Consider the following 17702-nt stretch of genomic DNA (forward strand, 5'->3'; position numbering starts at 1 on the left):
CCCATTTCGAATTTTCAAATGGGGGTCACTGACACCAGCAGCCAATGACTCTGTAAGGCCACAATTTATTGCTACTTTTTATCACTTTTCCTATGTATGCCCTCTCCTATACACATTCTCATTTCTCCTTTAAATCACTGCCTAGTGGATAGGGTGAATAAGGCCCTAACAACCAGATAGCTGCTAATATACCAAATAGAGAGCTGGTGAACAAAAAGCGAAATAACCTAAAAGCCATAAAAAAATCAAAAATGAAGACCAATTGCAAATTGTCTAAGAATATCAATGTCTACATCATATTAAAAATATATTCAAAGGTAGGTAGATAGATAGATAGATTAGATCATTAAGTTGGGGCTTACTTCTTCACAGCTTTAAAAAAAACCTATACCCCCAAACAATGTAGGTCTCTATAAAAATATATTGCATAAACAAGCTCATATGTAAAACCCTGCTTCATCTAAATAAACCATTTTCATAAAAATACTTTTTTAGCAGTATGTGTGATTGGGTAATCCTAAATAGAAATTGCAAGAATTAAGGGCCACCTCCTGGGATCATAGGATTCACAGTGCACACAAACAAACCAAGGCACACATACATGCTAGGCCACATCAGCCAATTAATGAATAGATTTCTGTCTTTTGCTTCCACACTTCTGTAACAGTTAAAGCTGCATTATTTCTGGTCAGGTGATCTCTAAAGAAGCACACAGCCCATCACTACATGGTGGATCAAGGGAATGGATGTAAAATGGCAATATTTACTGATATATATATATATATATATATATATATATATATTCTAGTTTGGCGAGATTCTTTAATAGGTCGCTTAACAAAAAATAAACTATCTGTTGGTTAAGTATTCATTCTGGGGGTATAGTTTTCCTTTAAAAAATGTAACTCACTGTAATATGTTCCTCTTTGGTGCTCAGTGATGGAGGGTCAACGTACAGCCGTGAGAACTGATGGAACTCTAGTGACTGGGGTACATGGGACATTTCTGCCTTGGTCTTAAATTCCAACATCAAGACAAAGGGTGGCAGCAATATTCCTAGAATGACCTATTGAAGCACAGTGTAAAAACAGAAGCTTACATATTAAGTTATAACAAGGCAGACTGAGATGCTAAGATACAAAGTAGAAATTCTCTTATATGTACTGTCTTTGCTTGGCATTTTGCTCTTTTCCATGACTAAAACAACAAAAACAGAATGATCAATCATTGCAGTACAATGGGTTAGAAAATATAACTTTCCAAAAATATAAAGTACTCATTTATAAATGCACGTGTAAAGTGCCAAATGCAGAGTAAAGTTCAAAATTTCCTATGACTGTACACACTATTTACAATGTTGATTACACCTATACATACTCCTTACAACTTCTGCTCCAGGTGAATGCACTGGTCAGCCTGTTTTAATAAATTTTAAGCAGCCGAATGCTAGATGCAAACTACAGGGCAGTCAGATGCAAGGGGGCACTGTATTTAACATCTAACATGAGGATGTGTTACTTCCTAGGTTCACTAAGAGTGTTGTGGCTAAACAGACAACTGACTTGCACCTACTAAATCTTGTGCAAAAGTTGGTGGTACCAAGACTTATGCAAAAATTAATTTTTGCCTGAACTGGCAATTCATGCTTGAGTTGCATGTTATTTTGTGTCTACTGTTATGCTGCCATTCTGGGGGGGGGATGCATTGTGGATAAAAAAAACATTGCCATTTGCATTAAAATTGTGGTGTGCAAGCCTCTTACAAACAAAAGTCATAGCTGCTCTACATGCTGAAAAGGAAAGTGTGCCCAATGCACATGTCCAGAGTAGGAAAACCAGAATAAAAATGGATAGTGTATGGATAAATGGATAGAGTATTCATCCTTAAATAACTACCATGGCTGTGCACAATATCAGGCAGAGTAAAAGTTGGGTGTATGATACATACCACAGAGATAGCTGCCAACAGTAACTGTATGATGCAATATTTCTTCAGACCATTTTTCATTTGATGTGTATTAGGCAAAAGGGGTATTTGCCTGGCATTAGATAGTAATTAAGTATGCATTAAGTAGGCTAAGGTTAGTTTTGCCCTCATTTTTAAATGCCTTTATTAAATAGTGAATAGTTTTGTGTTCTAGCTTCATAAGCAATATGGGTTTAATTTACAAGTGTTTAAAACATGCAAGACTCAAGGATTACTTTAAGCCAGGAGTGTTTCCGCATCTTCAGGCGACCCATCCACATGTCTGTCAGTAACATCTGTGTGCATGTATGGGATACAAAGGGCCGCAATGTTGATGAAACCGCTAATTTCAGGCACGTTGAATTACTCCAGTTCTTTAACTGGTATGTTAAAAGTTTCATGGCCATTTGTTCATTCATTTTGAAAGCATTTTCAAGTATGTCCAAAGCAAGCTGTCCAAATTCTCTACAAAAATATAAAGTAAACACATAATTAGACATAACTACTTAATTACAGAGTTATAATACCTTCCCGTGGCACCCAAGAAATATTCTCTACAGCCATTTTTTAGAAATGCACAATTTCCATTAAAACAAATGATAGGTAGATAACAGATATACTTATAGAATACAATGGGTTTAGTTCTTACACATATGCCTTTCATGGCTCGCCATAGAATTACAGAATGAAAATCTTTCTCATATAAAATAGGAAGTTTGCTACCAAGAAATGGTTTATTTGTAGCTGCAAATCAACTGCAAACTTTAAATGTTAGCAAAACATTTGGCTCTCCATAGCTTGCTGAAAAATCATAAACACATTACATAAACAGGATTGTTCTGTAACCAATTTGGATTCATGCAGCTTAGTAAAGTATAAGGTTCTATTTTATTATTAGCGGAAAAGAAAATCATTTTTAAACTGTGATTTACATTTATTGAAACGGCCTTCCCATAATTTGGCGCTATCTGGATAATGGGTTTCCAGATAATAGATTCCACCTGTAATTAGTGATACCAATACAGGACTTGGTTCAGGAAACCCCATTACTTGTTGCTGGTTTCAAAATTAGGAAAATTTAAGCTGCCCATATACGTACCAATAATATTGTATAAAACAAAGTTTTGTACAATTATTGGTAAGTGTATGGTAGCCTGCCGATCCTAACCAATATCCATATGCAATGCATATTGGTTGGTTCTGCCAGTACATAATGTTGGGTGGTTCATCGGCAGATGAAGAAGTTGAAGCCACAACTGTTACCTGCAGTTTTTTTTGTGGTTTAAGGCAACTTTCCCACAATAGCCAGTCAGATATTTGCCTTCATTATTCTAAAGAACTAGACTGATTCAAGTTAACTGCTGACAAATTGTGATGCATTATTACATTATAACCTGTCTCATATGCTTCCAACTTAAGGTTTTAGGGCAGGTCAGCAATCCAGCAGTCAACGGCTTTTTATAAACTAGCGTCTGTTACTGGTTGCTTGATCATTAGAATCTCAGACTGGGATGTAGGCTGACCTGATTTCCTAAGTGCCTGTTCCAGTCAACCTTGCTTAGATTTGATCTCTTACTTTTGACTTCTGGCCTGTGTATTTGAGCCACTTCTTGTTTCCTTTTAAACAGCACTTTCACTTCCTTTAGAACAGGCCATAATTTTTGGAACCGTTCCTAACATAAAGTCAATTATTTGAGTGAATGTAGAGATGCTTCACATGGGTGCCCAGATGAAGCTTTCCATAATAAGGTTAAAGAATTGAATTATGAGACTGATATGAGGGCTTAGTGAACAAATAAGGAGGATAATTGTTTAAAGAAAAGCACACTGATCCTCTATGTAATATCTGAGAGCAGAGGTAACACAGGTTAAAATCTTTAAAAAAATAGGAAAAGCCCAGCAAGCATAAAATTACAGTATAATACAAGAAATTATAATGTTTCACACCAAATACTAAGACTTAAATGTTTTTCTTTAATCAAAAGCTTAGATTGTGTTTTGTACTAAGTATATTTAGAATAAAGGCAAGAACAATAAATTACTGATTCTATCACTATGATTTTATAATGATTTGCATTATATTACCATATAATATTCAGATTAAGGTAAATATGCAGAGGGAAGTTCACATTATAAAATACTCAGTATATTGTAGTGAAAAGTACTAATATGTAAATAAATTGCGAGGCTAGATGTTTATATATTTTAATATGTATTGTTTCATTCAGACCCCCTCCAAGCTTAATTTGAATACTGCATGATTAAAAAGGTCATTATGCAAAACCACAGGCTAACAGCTTAATGCTTTACATGGTCATAGAACTCCTCAATGACTCCTAATACCCTTGTGTTTTACAATAGGAGGTACAATATTCACTATTCTCAGCCTGAAAACTATAGGCCTGTTAGTTTGACATCAGTTTTGAGAAAGATTTTGGAAGGGGTGATAAGGGATAAAATACTTTTACACTGCAAAAAAGCAATACTGCCAGTATGATTTTATGCATAATAGATCTTGCCAGACTAAACTGATTACCTTCTATGAGGTCGGCAGGACCTCATAGTGAATGTGATACACAGGACGACACAGAAGGTTACCGATTAAGGAAAATTGGTCTGGAACATGATTTTTGTACTTTGATAGAGAACTGGCTGAAGTATAGATTACAAAAAGTGGTCATAAATGAATTTCTAATTGGGACCAGTGTTGTTAGTGAAGTACTGCAGGGTTATGAACTTGGCCCTTTGCTTTTTAACTTGTCTATTAATGACCTGGAGGTTGGCATTGTAGGCTCTGTCTATATTTTTGCTGATCATACTAAATTGTGCAAAACTATAAATTCCATACTGGATGCTGCCACTTTGCAGAGCATTTGAGTAAATTGGAGAAACAGGCATCAAACGGGCAAATGAAGTTCAATGTTGATTGCAAAGTTATGCAATTTGGTAGAATATCATAACTGCTAGTCATGCATTCAATGGTAGGGTGTTAGGGGTCTCCTTAATTGAGAAGGATTTGGGGATTGTTGTGGATACCAAAGTATACATTTTCCTTGCATGCTGGTCTGGGGTCAAAGATGTGTGCAGTGCCTTTGTGCCTGACTCTGCTATACAAAATGCACCACCTAGGGGCACTAACTAATTACTAATCCACGAACGTCCGAAAAGCATCCGAATGCGTTTTTTTCGTAATGATCGGTATTTCGCGATTCTTTGTAAATCGTAACCATTACGACTTTTTCATAAATTGTCGCGACTTTTTCGTAGGGTTACGACTTGCGCGAATTGTCGCAACTTTTTCGTAGCCATCACGCCGAGTACGAAAGTTTCGGATTCATTCAAGCTTCAGTATCGTGACTTTCCTTGGGCCAGGTTGGAGCTGCAGAGTGCCATTGAGTCCTATGGGAGGCTTCCAAAATCATGCAAAGTCTGAAAGTTTTGCCCGCCGTTTACGAGTACTCAATACGAAAAAGTCGTGACAATATACAAGCAAATCGTAACGGCTACGAAAAAGTTGCGACAATTCGCGCTAGTCGTAACGGCTACGAAAAAGTTGCGACAATTTATGAAAAAGTCGTAACGGCGACGAAAAAATCGCAAAAAATACGAAAAAGTCGCAAAATGTTCGTTTCCAATCCGAATTTTGCCCGAATTTTCGGATTCGGATTCCTGGATTAGTAAATCAGCGCCCTAGTGTACAGAGCAATACACCACCCAGTGGCCAAACACTTATGAGATGAGACACAAACCTGAAGCTGACTGTGCCTCTGCTAGGCTGCAGTCATTTATTTCTCCAGACTATAAGATATATATGTCCTTCTCAGCCAAGCTGATAAAGTGCTGTGAGCTAGGTTTGAAGCCTGAGCTGTGTGTGACTTCTCACTCTCTCTGTCTGCTAAGCCTGTGTGCTAAATGATTGGAGAATGTGCCCAGCAGGCCTGTGTGGACACCTTTACTAGCATGATCATTTGTTGACAATATGTCTCTGCCACTTAAAAGGTAAAGGTGGCCATACATGCACCAATATTATCATATGAAACTAAGGAAGACAAGGCAAACAATATCGTTAAAAGCCTTGGATATTGGTCATCTCATCAAACATTATAACACTAATGCTGAATCACCAGATAGGGGTAAAGAATTTGTTTGTTTTTACCTGCATATCTGATGATTCAGCTCTTAACATAAGTAGAGTTGGTGAAAGATCTTTCCTTCGATCAATGGTCATGAGACACATCGTAATTGTATCGTGTATGGCCACCTTAAAGCTTTTTCTTAAATTTGTACAGGATGCTGAAGCATATTTTCTTTACAATTACAAGGTGCATTTAAAATGTAATACATGTATGTTTATATAGATCATAACAGCAAAGAACAGTAAGCTGTGCTCATACTTTGAATATTTCTTTAATTCTTCTGAAGTGTCATCCACCATGGTGCTCTGCTTAGCTTCATGTGCCATGGCCCTATATAGCTTACAGGCAATTACTGCTTTGACCATGGCCTCCTCTCCATGTTGCCAAAAAAACATAGCCATCTTCTGTCTTTTCATCAGTACAGCCCAAACCAAGAGGTCATTGTAAGGGTAGATAAAGCCAACTGGTTCATTATCTTCTGTGCAAGTTACTTCATCTTTCTTTTTTGACTTTTGATGGCATGTTGTCTTGTCCTTGGGGTAATAACAGATGAGTTAAAATTAAAGTATGGACAGTTTTAGAAAAGAAGAAGGCTGTATTTCAACAGCATACAGGTAAATGGTGGACTACAGTGAAGGTGAGATTTCAAGAACAATGTAGGATAGAAAAACCAAAAGTTTTTTATTCTTAAACTAAATCTAAAATATTGCATGATTGAGAATTCTGATATAATAAAAAAAAGTATTGTGCCGTATTACACAAAGTCTGACCAGCAGCAGTTTCAATGTCATATATTTTTTTCATTGTCTAGTCTCTGTATTTAGCATGAATTGAAGGTAAATTAAATCTGAATCTGCCCCTTTCAACCTAGCAGGCAAGATTTGTGCTTGTTCGCACACACACACACACTCACACACAATTTCTGAAACTAGCCCTCACTACAAATGGTGGAAAGCACAACAAATTTGTATGCTGGGACATAATGCTGCACTGGTAGCATGTTCTTTTATAAAAGTAAGTGCACAAACTACAATAAATGAATGGGGACAATGGTCCCTAAATTCCTTTTCCACTTTTCACGATATTAACGGTTTTACACTGCTAATATATCATGGATTTATAAAAAAAAAGTGTCCACTGCTGTTCTGTTCCTCAACCAGAAGGTTATTTTACTGTTTCAGGTAAAACTTCTGAAGCTTCTCTGCTTAATTATATTGCTCATTGTGACACAAGATGCAGAAAAGCACTCTGAGCAATTTTACATGAATTTGTTTGGTTGTACATAGTTACTTATTAACAGGCATTAGTTGGACTTTAATTACACATTTTAAATATATTTAAATAATTTTTAAATGTGAAATCTTTTCTAAATCTCCCTAACTCTGTTTACTTAGCAGATGTTCCAGGCGTACAGTGTGAAGTTTGCATTAGAATTCTGCACCTGGCTTGACATAACACAGCTGTTCTCTGGATTGCTTTAAGTTGGCACATCTAAACCATAGTACAGGTATCGGACCCCTTATCCGGAAACCCATTATCCAGAAAGCTCCGAATTACGGAAAGCCTGTCTCCCATAGACTCCATTATAATCAAATAATTAGGATTTTTAAAATTGATTTCCTTTTTCTCTGTAATAATAAAACTGTGCTTTGTATTTGATCCTAACTAAGATATAATTAATCCTTATTGGATGCAAAACAATCCTATTGGATTTAATTAATGTTTTATTGATTTTCTAGTAGACTTAAGGTATGAAGATCCGAATTACGGAAAGACCCCTTATCCGGAATACCCTTGGTCCCGAGCATTCTGGATAACAGGTCCTATACCTGTATAAGAAAGTAAAGGCAACTAAGAATATAAAAAGAACTGCATACTGTATGCAGGCATTCCAAAAGTATTAGAAAGAATTTAAACATATTATAAATGGTTAAACTTGATTCTAGCTAAATAAACAAACTAGGTAAAAAAAAGTAGAAGGCTTACCTTGCGTCTACAAGGTTGGGCTGTTCGGAAAAATTGGGAATGCAAGGTACTCTCTGGCGATTCAAGCTTGCTGCTCATCTGGCTGCTCTGGTTTATGGAAAGATGAGATAAACTTTGTGCAAGGCTGCTGGAGGAACTGGGCACAGATTTCTACCAGAACCAACAGAAACAGCAAAAGTAATCAGTTAATATGGAATGAACAATTATTATTATTATTACACCTTTTTATAATAAATTGAGCCATTTAACATTATGCTATATACTCCAAGCAGCAAGCAATCGGAGTCATATAATCAAAATGAATCTGCAGCACTGGTTGAAATCAGGTTATAGATCTTGTCTGCACCCCATGATGCTGCAGAGTGCAGGTAGACAGGAGGAAGAAGTGCTTGCTGAATGACCACTAAATGGCACAATTTTGCACCCTTTAGTGCTCTGCATCTACTCTTGGTCTATAGTAAATGACCATTGGAGCATAATAAATGTTTTTACTGATTGTGTACAGTATGATAAAGTACAGTGTGTGTATGCAAAGAGGTGGAGCAACCGCTGTCTAGTCAGCAAATTCCTTGGCATAACCATGTCGTATTCTCTATTTTACCACCCTAGCTATCTATAAAGCAGAGACAGTTTATCCTAAAAAAACTGCAAACCAAGGGAAAAAGGAAAGGTTCCTATACAATGAAAATAAGAATGGTTATAAGATTGAAATATATTAGCTCTGACTGAAAAAGTGGCCCATAAACTTAAAGTAGCACGTAGTAAAGACTAAATAATAGCGGTCATTTACCACTTAGAAAACAGCGTGCAAAGTGCAAAAACAAAGGGTGCAATCGCCCATTTCTTTGTGCTTTGCGCACAGCTTTCTAGTATTGGTCTCTGTGCTCCTTTTCGAAACTTAAGAGATCTGTGGTTTCCCCCATGGTTACAACATTGACTGCATTTGAACTGAGTAGTACAGAGGGGTGGGTGGAGACTTGAAGGCCTTCCACCTCACACCTGTCCCCTAACTTCTGTGTCATTCAAAGGGAGCATCAGGGGTGCAGGCCACAATGGCGAGGACTGTTAGTAAGACAGGGCTCGGCTGCACCCCCTGACCCTGCTCTTTGCACTAAACACTGAATTTTTGATCCAGCACTTAATGCAGAGAGCAGCATTACATTGGGTATCCTTTTTATCTTATCATGGTTAATGAAATACCTTATGCTTCCTGAAGAGACTGTTGTACAGGACTCTGAAACTTTTCCTTGTATAACTGCTTCGGTAGGCTCCACCAATCAAGTACTCGATTACAAGTCCCACATCTATAAGGGAAATTCTGTAATCTGGAGAAGGATTGCTCTATTGATAAAAAAGAAGTGTATCCGATTAATTTTTATTAATAATGGAATTTGTTTTTAAATGTTATTTAGTTATTCACATAATGGCAGAACCTCCACATAGAGGGCAATTAACAGAATATTCAACTTTTTAACTTTTCAGTTTGGGCACACACCTGACCTTGTTGGAAATGCTGGTAGTGCAGGCCAGTTCACCACTAAATAAACTGGCTTGGAGGTTCGAACATTCTCCAGGGATAATAAATTTTTGGTCAATTCTTGCATGAAAAGTGCATTAGAGGGAGACAACTTTTTTTACACCCAATTTTTAGACAGCAAAAAGATGTGGTAGCCAAAATAGCTACCCTGTATGCACTAAGACTAAAGCTAAATATACATAAGATTATCAAATGAGCAGATCTTGTCTCAATCTGGCCAACCTGCTTGTGGGTCAGATTATGCTGATCTGATTATTTCGCCTCTGGGCCAATGACTGAATCATAATGGGGTCTATGTAACATGTGAGGATTGCATTAAAGGATCAGTGAGGTCCTCAGCAGTGTTCCCTCTGTTTTAATTTTGGCCAGAGAGAGGTGATGGATCAGAATAAGTGTTTTCTCAAATGATTTGTGATCACAATTTGTGTGCAATAGATTCAAAACTGTGTACGCACATGATGTGCAGGTTAGATTTAATTTTGCAGAGAGGAACCTGCCTGATACATATCTGGCTAATGCTCAGCCAGATACTGGTCGGACATGCCATTGATTTGCCCCCCACACATCAGTCTTTAATTCATAACTACGGACAAGTCCATGCATGTAGCTGTATACCCAAATATTTACATACAGGTGGTGCTCTATTTGGTATTCCTGCTGCTTACAGAAGGACTGTATAATTCCAATAATACAAAATCCAAATGGCAGTCACATATTCTGCAAATGTGCAATACTTATGGTGCTTAATTAAGTCCATGTCAGGACTTAAAGATCAATCCATACCCATGCCTCTTGTGCCACAAGGGAAAATGTGCTTTATGTTAAAATTGTCAAATGTAACAACTTGGTGAATAACAATACCTATAACACTAAAGAGGGCATAAACTAAAAGCATCATGCAACACACAATTCATAAACACATTTAGTGCTTAATTATTTATATCCACACAGGGAAGGAGGAGGAAGTAGTGAGTCACCTGTATCTCCAGTGCTGCCAGGCGCCAGCAAGGGACTTTTGGTAAATATCTCTTTATATACTCTAACTGGCTTTAAAGCAATCTTTGGATTTGTACCAGCAAATAAGGAACTGTACTTTACTATAATTTTCAAAGTGAACTTAATGCGGTTCATATGAACACTGAAATTAAAAATCATGTTAAAGACAGAATTGTTGATACAGGCAGAGCAGATATTTTAAAAAAGACTGATTTTACCCCATGGGCCTCCAGTTGGACAGCCCTACTCTAAGGGATTTCAAAAAAGACTAAGGGATCTTGCCACGTGTAATATACCAGCAGTGATATATATGTTTACGTGTCCTTGAGGGAAAGCTTATGTATTAAAAGAAAACTAAGAGACCAGTAAAACATGTATAGGTGAACAAAGGCAAACAATTAATAACTGTTATGTGGAAAAGCTTAAATAAATCACCCTAGTCACTATACAGTTCAAACCCCAAGGCCACTAGGTGGATGGTATTGGAGGTTCTCAGTTTTCCTACAAGAGGAGGTCATTTAGGTAGGGTGTTACATTAAGAGGTTATGTGGATTGATACCTTGGCACCAACTGGTCTGTATGAAGAGATCAAACATCCTTGCTTCTTTGAATATGCATACGCCTTGTATATATTACATTATATATTACATGCTCTGTGATGATAGGATTTATAGGTACAGGTATAGGACCCATTATCCAGAATGCTCAGGACCAAGGGTATTCCAGATAAGGGGTCTTTCCTTAAACAGTCATTAAACACAATAGTATTGTTTTTCATCCAAAACCAAGGATTAATTATGTCTTGGTTTGGAGCAAATACAAGATATTGTTTTATTATTACATGGAAAAAGGAAATCAATTTTAAAAATCTGAATTATTTGATTAAAATGGAGTCTATGGGAGAAAGGCTTTCCGTAATTCAGGAGCTTTCTGGATAACGGGTTTCCAGATACTGGATCCCATACTTGTATTATTATTCTCTAAGTCGTTTTGTTTTAATATAAGCATATTTTCCCTTGTGGCACAAGATTGTTATGGTTATTTAAGCTTTATGACATGGACTTAATTAAAAAAAGGACTACTTCCGAAAGTATCTTGATTTGGTTGAAAATGCGGTAAAAAAGTATCCTTTTGGTTATATGAAATGTACATTATGTCCTATGTAACATACACTGTTCACTTAATAATCACATAATATATTGGGAGGGTCTTGTATATTGCTTACCCTTGAAATACCTGTATCTGAGCACTTGAAGAAGGGGGTTGCCCAAGCAAATAAATTGGGGCCTACACATACAAATGTCAGATAAGTCTCATATTTATTAACTTGAATAGAATGTTCATTGACACTATCAAGCTGCTGGAAGAATACTGGGAGCCTTTTTTTTGCCAAATCCTCATACCTGTTTTACATCTCTGACTAAATGGTGTAGGAGCAGATTTGTGGGGCCTTGTTTCTGAAAAAGAAAAAGAAAACCTAATAATTTTGATATATAAATGCATTTATGCATGTATAAACAGTACTATTATTATACAGTACAAATATATTTTAGAAATCCAGAAGTGTTCGAAGGCGAGATGCAAAACATGTCTAAGAAGTCATTTGTAATTTTTACTATGAATTTGCAGCACCACAATGTTTTTCAACAAAGTTGCCCTAAAGTTGCCCCCTCTTCAGTGGCAGAACTGCCAGGTGGTAGTTCTCTCTCCACATCACTGCCTCAGTATCCATTAAGGTAAGAACCGCTGGACTGCCATCGGTTTAAGGGCAAATTTAGTGAAAAGAAGAGCACTTAAGTGCTGCATGATTAGTGATACCTTAGGTATAGGAATGGTATAGGAATGTGCCAATTGACTTTGGTTGGCAATTTGGTTCCTATGCTATTAAAACAACAGATGATCCACAAATGTAAGCAAAAGGTCAATAAAGTACTGTATAGACATTTTTTTTAAGACTAATACCTAACTACTGAGGTAATTCACCACTTGAAAACATACAGATATCAATGAGTGAAGCATTCTCTGTTTATAAACACTGCACCACTAAATATGGTGATCCCTTGCAGTAACACTTTCAGTAACATTGTTATATAGTACAATATTTTATTTTTAGATTGCATAGTCCATTAAAACCTTAAAGGAACAGTAACACCAAAAAATGTGTATAAAAGTGTATAAAAGTAATTACAATATAATGTACTGTTGCCCTGCATTGCTACAACTGGTGTGTTTGCCTCAGAAAAACTACTATAGTTTGTATAAGTAAGCTGCTGTGTAGCCATGGGGGCAGCCATTCAAAGGAGAAAAGGCACAGGTTACTTAGCAGATAACAGATAAACCCCCATTATATGGGGCTTATCTACTAGTTATCTGCTATGTAACCTGTGCCTTTTCTCCTTTTTTCCAGCTTGCATGACTGCCCCCATGGCTACACAGCAGCTTATTTATATAGTAGTGTAGGGACCCATAGGGTTAAGCTCCCTATGGCTTTACTTCCCTACTTTTCCTTATCTGTACTGTTATAGGGCAGACCCCCCTATACTCAGGTTACAGTTTCTAAAGCTATCCCTTGCAGGTTTAGCTCATTTGACCACTCCCCTTGGCAGACTATATAGTGTCTTGCACAAGGAAGTGTTTTCCTCTTTGGCTGCTGATCTGCTACCTGAAGCAGAGCTCCATCGAGCCTGGGTTCAGATCCGGCCCAGTAAGCCACTATCCATCCAAATTAAGTCGGGGACAGGGCCCCGTGAATGAGGAAAAGACAGTATAGCAGCATATTTCATAGCACCCTCTAGAAGTGGTGAGTTCAGACAGAATTATACAGAAAGAGCAGCCATTTGCTCCATCCAGGATAATAGCAAAGGAGTAGTCTTCCTAACAGGCATTACTGGCCTTAGATTAGGGACACAGAAGTGCTAGGGAAATAGGTTAGCAAATATGCCTTGCCCTAACCTCCAAAAGAGCATGGGACTATGCCGGTGAGCTTTCCTACCTATCACACTGTTGTTGTTCTACCTGCCCAATCCTCTTGATGAGAAGGGATACACAGGGGAGCATCATATTTCTGCTATTTATCCAACTTTACATCAACTGTATAACTGCATACTGTTCTGCATCTATTAAGTGAGTATAGATAACCCTGATTACCTTTGTCTTGGACAAATAAAGTAATATCCAGTTCATTCATAAAGAATCCTCTGGCGTCCATTTATCTCTATTGCACAACACTACTTCAACTAGTTGTAGTTCAACAACCCCTCAGCTCCATTATATACCTCCCACGTAGCGGAGGCCCACTCCTGTGCATTAAGGTCGCATGTAACACATGCTCTACAGCACGCTACTAGCCTGGGTTGGCCATATTATAGCCAAATAGGTGTTACATTTGGCGCCCAACGTGCTTTATATTCAATTTATTTATTCCGGAGCCATTGCCTTGAGGGGACTGAGTAGTTGTGTGTGTCACTTTAAATTTTACTGACAGGCTCTGCCGGACGCAATAGGCAAAAGGCGCCGCAGGCCTGATCGTATTTGCAGTGTACTGATTGGCCGTGGGTTCGGGCTTGTGGATTCTACCCGAGTATTCCCATTGGCCGGTGGACCTGTCCATCAAGTGCTGCTGACTTTGGCGCTCTTTTCCCTGAAATCCCGCGTGAAGCAAGGCTGTTTACGAGATTTCACGGGGGAGGGAGGGGCCTTACGTCACCAGCGCAATTTTTGTGGAGAGTCTTAGTAGAGAGCGGACGTGCTTATACCAGCTCCTTCTGCAAAGTGGATACAGACCCCCAGCGGCTGCTGCGGGGACATCCTATACTGCTCCACAGCTTATACAAAGTGTCTGCGCGGCTGCGCATTCACTGTACAGTACCTCCGGCGTTTCATTACACCGCGGCTGCGGGTAAGATTTTCTCCAGAGAGGGGGACTGTAGATATTTCCGCACCGCCAAGCCACATAGTGGGGCGACTTAAAAGGTGCGGCTGGCCATACTAAAATTGTGCCAAATTTTGGGGTGCTGCACCTTGCCCTACGCGGATGCGGGGGACCCGACGGGCGCACTTCAGTTAAAGTTTCTGTGCATCACTCTACTTAGGCCTTGCGGCTGCAGGCCCGTAAGTTCAAAGAGACTGCCAGTTACCACCGCGCCCAGCCAAGCCACATAGTGGGGCGGCTCTCATTGGAGCGGGTGGTTGTGCTAAATTCTCCAGTTATTGCCTGAGCGTGCGGCTGCGGCCAGGGTATATTGTGCTGGACTGCTTTCAAAATTAAAGTTGCAAATTTATAACATTAATCCTTGCCCTACCTGCGGCTAGGTAGGGACTGACTGGCAACTAATTATTGATCCCCGGGTGCGTCTCAGGGCTGAAATTGCGGTGTGGAACCAGCTGTTACGGGACTCTGATTATTACTGCTGCGGCTGCAGAGTAAATTATTCTTTGGACTCTAGTCCTCTGTATTCTAATATGGCTGATCGCGCCACACCACGCCAGCTTACCCCGGAAATCTTATTTTCCTCAGTGCCCCCACAACGCTATGTGTGGTTGGGTACCTTTGGGGAACGATATGAGGAGGATGGCTCCAGGTGGGTGGAGGCTTATTGTGGCTACTGTTGTCAGGAGATCTCCCAGGCTTGGAAAGACTTGGATGAAAGATGCCCCTACTGTAAAACCAGGTGTTGGACTGAGCCCATGGTCAGGGCCCAAGGTCCTTCCTCAATGATGGGGGCTGGCGCCTCTCCTGAACCACCTAGGCCTGTTACACCTAGGCCAGATCCACCCAGGCCTACTACATTTCATATTAGGCCAAATTTGAAAGAAATCTCTGAAAAACCCCATGCCGGTGGTTTACCTCAGGATGAGGTTTTTCCCCGGGTGGGAGGTGGGTTGGTCTCTAACAGTAGACGGAGACACCCACCACAATTTGGGCACACCCCTAAATGACTGCCAGTTTGCTGATACTTAGGGTGTGACCCTCTGCTCCTTCTTTCCTTCAGTTATTGTCCATAGATATGGACTTGTTCTTCAGTTAAAGTTTGGAACTCTCATTTACCAAGGAGAGACTGTAAAGAATTGTAAATAGTTGGGTGTAACCAAAAAGACTGCTGCGCCCCACCTCACTACAACTTCTACTTAGACCTGCTAATGGGGCATGGACTTAATAAAGTTGATGGGTGGGATTGTGTCACAGTTTGAATGTTAACCCAATGCAACATTTCTTTACAGCCAAGTATGGGCCTGGGAACCTGGAATCAACAGGAGTATTTTCCATGTGTGCACCGGAGTGATCCACCAGGACACTCAAGGTGTATGTCAGTCAGTAAAGTTGCTGTATGTGCCTAACTTTTTCTTCACAGTTATCCAATGTACCCGGTATACCTCTGGCTAGGATACCAGAAGCGGATGTTGGTACTGTTTATATTTTTGCACTGAATTCTTGCACTATGTTTATTGCTTGAAAGTGTACTTATGGTTATTTACCATTGCCGGGTCGGAATGGATTCTTCCCCCGGGTGAATGTAGGGACCCATAGGGTTAAGCTCCCTATGGCTTTACTTCCCTACTTTTCCTTATCTGTACTGTTATAGGGCAGACCCCCCTATACTCAGGTTACAGTTTCTAAAGCTATCCCTTGCAGGTTTAGCTCATTTGACCACTCCCCTTGGCAGACTATATAGTGTCTTGCACAAGGAAGTGTTTTCCTCTTTGGCTGCTGATCTGCTACCTGAAGCAGAGCTCCATCGAGCCTGGGTTCAGATCCGGCCCAGTAAGCCACTATCCATCCAAATTAAGTCGGGGACAGGGCCCCGTGAATGAGGAAAAGACAGTATAGCAGCATATTTCATAGCACCCTCTAGAAGTGGTGAGTTCAGACAGAATTATACAGAAAGAGCAGCCATTTGCTCCATCCAGGATAATAGCAAAGGAGTAGTCTTCCTAACAGGCATTACTGGCCTTAGATTAGGGACACAGAAGTGCTAGGGAAATAGGTTAGCAAATATGCCTTGCCCTAACCTCCAAAAGAGCATGGGACTATGCCGGTGAGCTTTCCTACCTATCACACTGTTGTTGTTCTACCTGCCCAATCCTCTTGATGAGAAGGGATACACAGGGGAGCATCATATTTCTGCTATTTATCCAACTTTACATCAACTGTATAACTGCATACTGTTCTGCATCTATTAAGTGAGTATAGATAACCCTGATTACCTTTGTCTTGGACAAATAAAGTAATATCCAGTTCATTCATAAAGAATCCTCTGGCGTCCATTTATCTCTATTGCACAACACTACTTCAACTAGTTGTAGTTCAACAACCCCTCAGCTCCATTATATACCTCCCACGTAGCGGAGGCCCACTCCTGTGCACATGCTCTACAGCACGCTACTAGCCTGGGTTGGCCATATTATAGCCAAATAGGTGTTACAGTAGCTTTTCTGTAGCAAAAACACCATTTTTTTTTGCAGAGCAACAACACAATATATTTTAATTACTTTAAAACACATAGGGCATTGCTGTTTACACTACCCAAGGATGACATATTCAAATTGCAGTGGGTAAACCAAATCAGACAGAAAATGGCACTGTCATTAGAAAGAAACTTTTTACCAGTGGGCATCATTGTTCTGGGTGCAAAGGACAAATTACCCTATGTGCCATCACCATTATGGACAAGCAACACCATACTATGAATAGATCACCCCATATGCAGGGCCGGATTTCTCTTCTGGGCGCCCCGAGGCCGCCCCTGTTGCCCCCCCCCGGGCGCATGCGCGAACACGCGACAACACCCCCCCCCTCCCCCCGCAGCCGCGAGTGCGCATGCACTCCTTTAAACTCCCATACGGAGCAGTGGGGAGAGGTCCCGACTGCTCCGTATGGAAGCAAAATTTTAAAATTTTCTTGCGGCGAGGCAGCATGCCTCCCCTAAACTTCTGCCACGCTAGGCCCGGGCATTTGTGGCCTCTCCACAAATCCGGGCCTGCCCATATGTAATAAGAGGTACTAAGTTTGCCCAGAAGTAGTAACCCATAGCACCCAATAAGATGTTTGCTTTTAACAGGTGACAACTAACTGCTGCCCAATG

The 17702-nt window shown here is 39.7% G+C and overlaps 1 protein-coding gene across 4 annotated transcripts in view; it reads right to left on the minus strand.

Moving 5' to 3' along the window:
* trpm6 (transient receptor potential cation channel, subfamily M, member 6) overlaps nucleotides 1–17702 on the minus strand; it is a 92582-nt gene that overhangs the window by 51107 nt on the left and 23773 nt on the right. For all 4 annotated transcript variants that reach the window (XM_031890874.1, XM_002940033.5, XM_031890880.1 and 1 more), the window contains 6 exons: nucleotides 12024–12077; nucleotides 9288–9428; nucleotides 8088–8237; nucleotides 6360–6634; nucleotides 2202–2430; nucleotides 911–1066 (listed from right to left, as the gene is read on the minus strand). In XM_031890874.1, coding sequence (XP_031746734.1) covers nucleotides 911–1066; nucleotides 2202–2430; nucleotides 6360–6634; nucleotides 8088–8237; nucleotides 9288–9428; nucleotides 12024–12077 — 1005 coding nt within the window. The remainder of the gene's footprint in view (nucleotides 1–910; nucleotides 1067–2201; nucleotides 2431–6359; nucleotides 6635–8087; nucleotides 8238–9287; nucleotides 9429–12023; nucleotides 12078–17702) is intronic.

The sequence above is a fragment of the Xenopus tropicalis genome, chromosome 1 (assembly GCF_000004195.4).
Source record: "Xenopus tropicalis strain Nigerian chromosome 1, UCB_Xtro_10.0, whole genome shotgun sequence".
NCBI lineage: Eukaryota > Metazoa > Chordata > Amphibia > Anura > Pipidae > Xenopus > Xenopus tropicalis.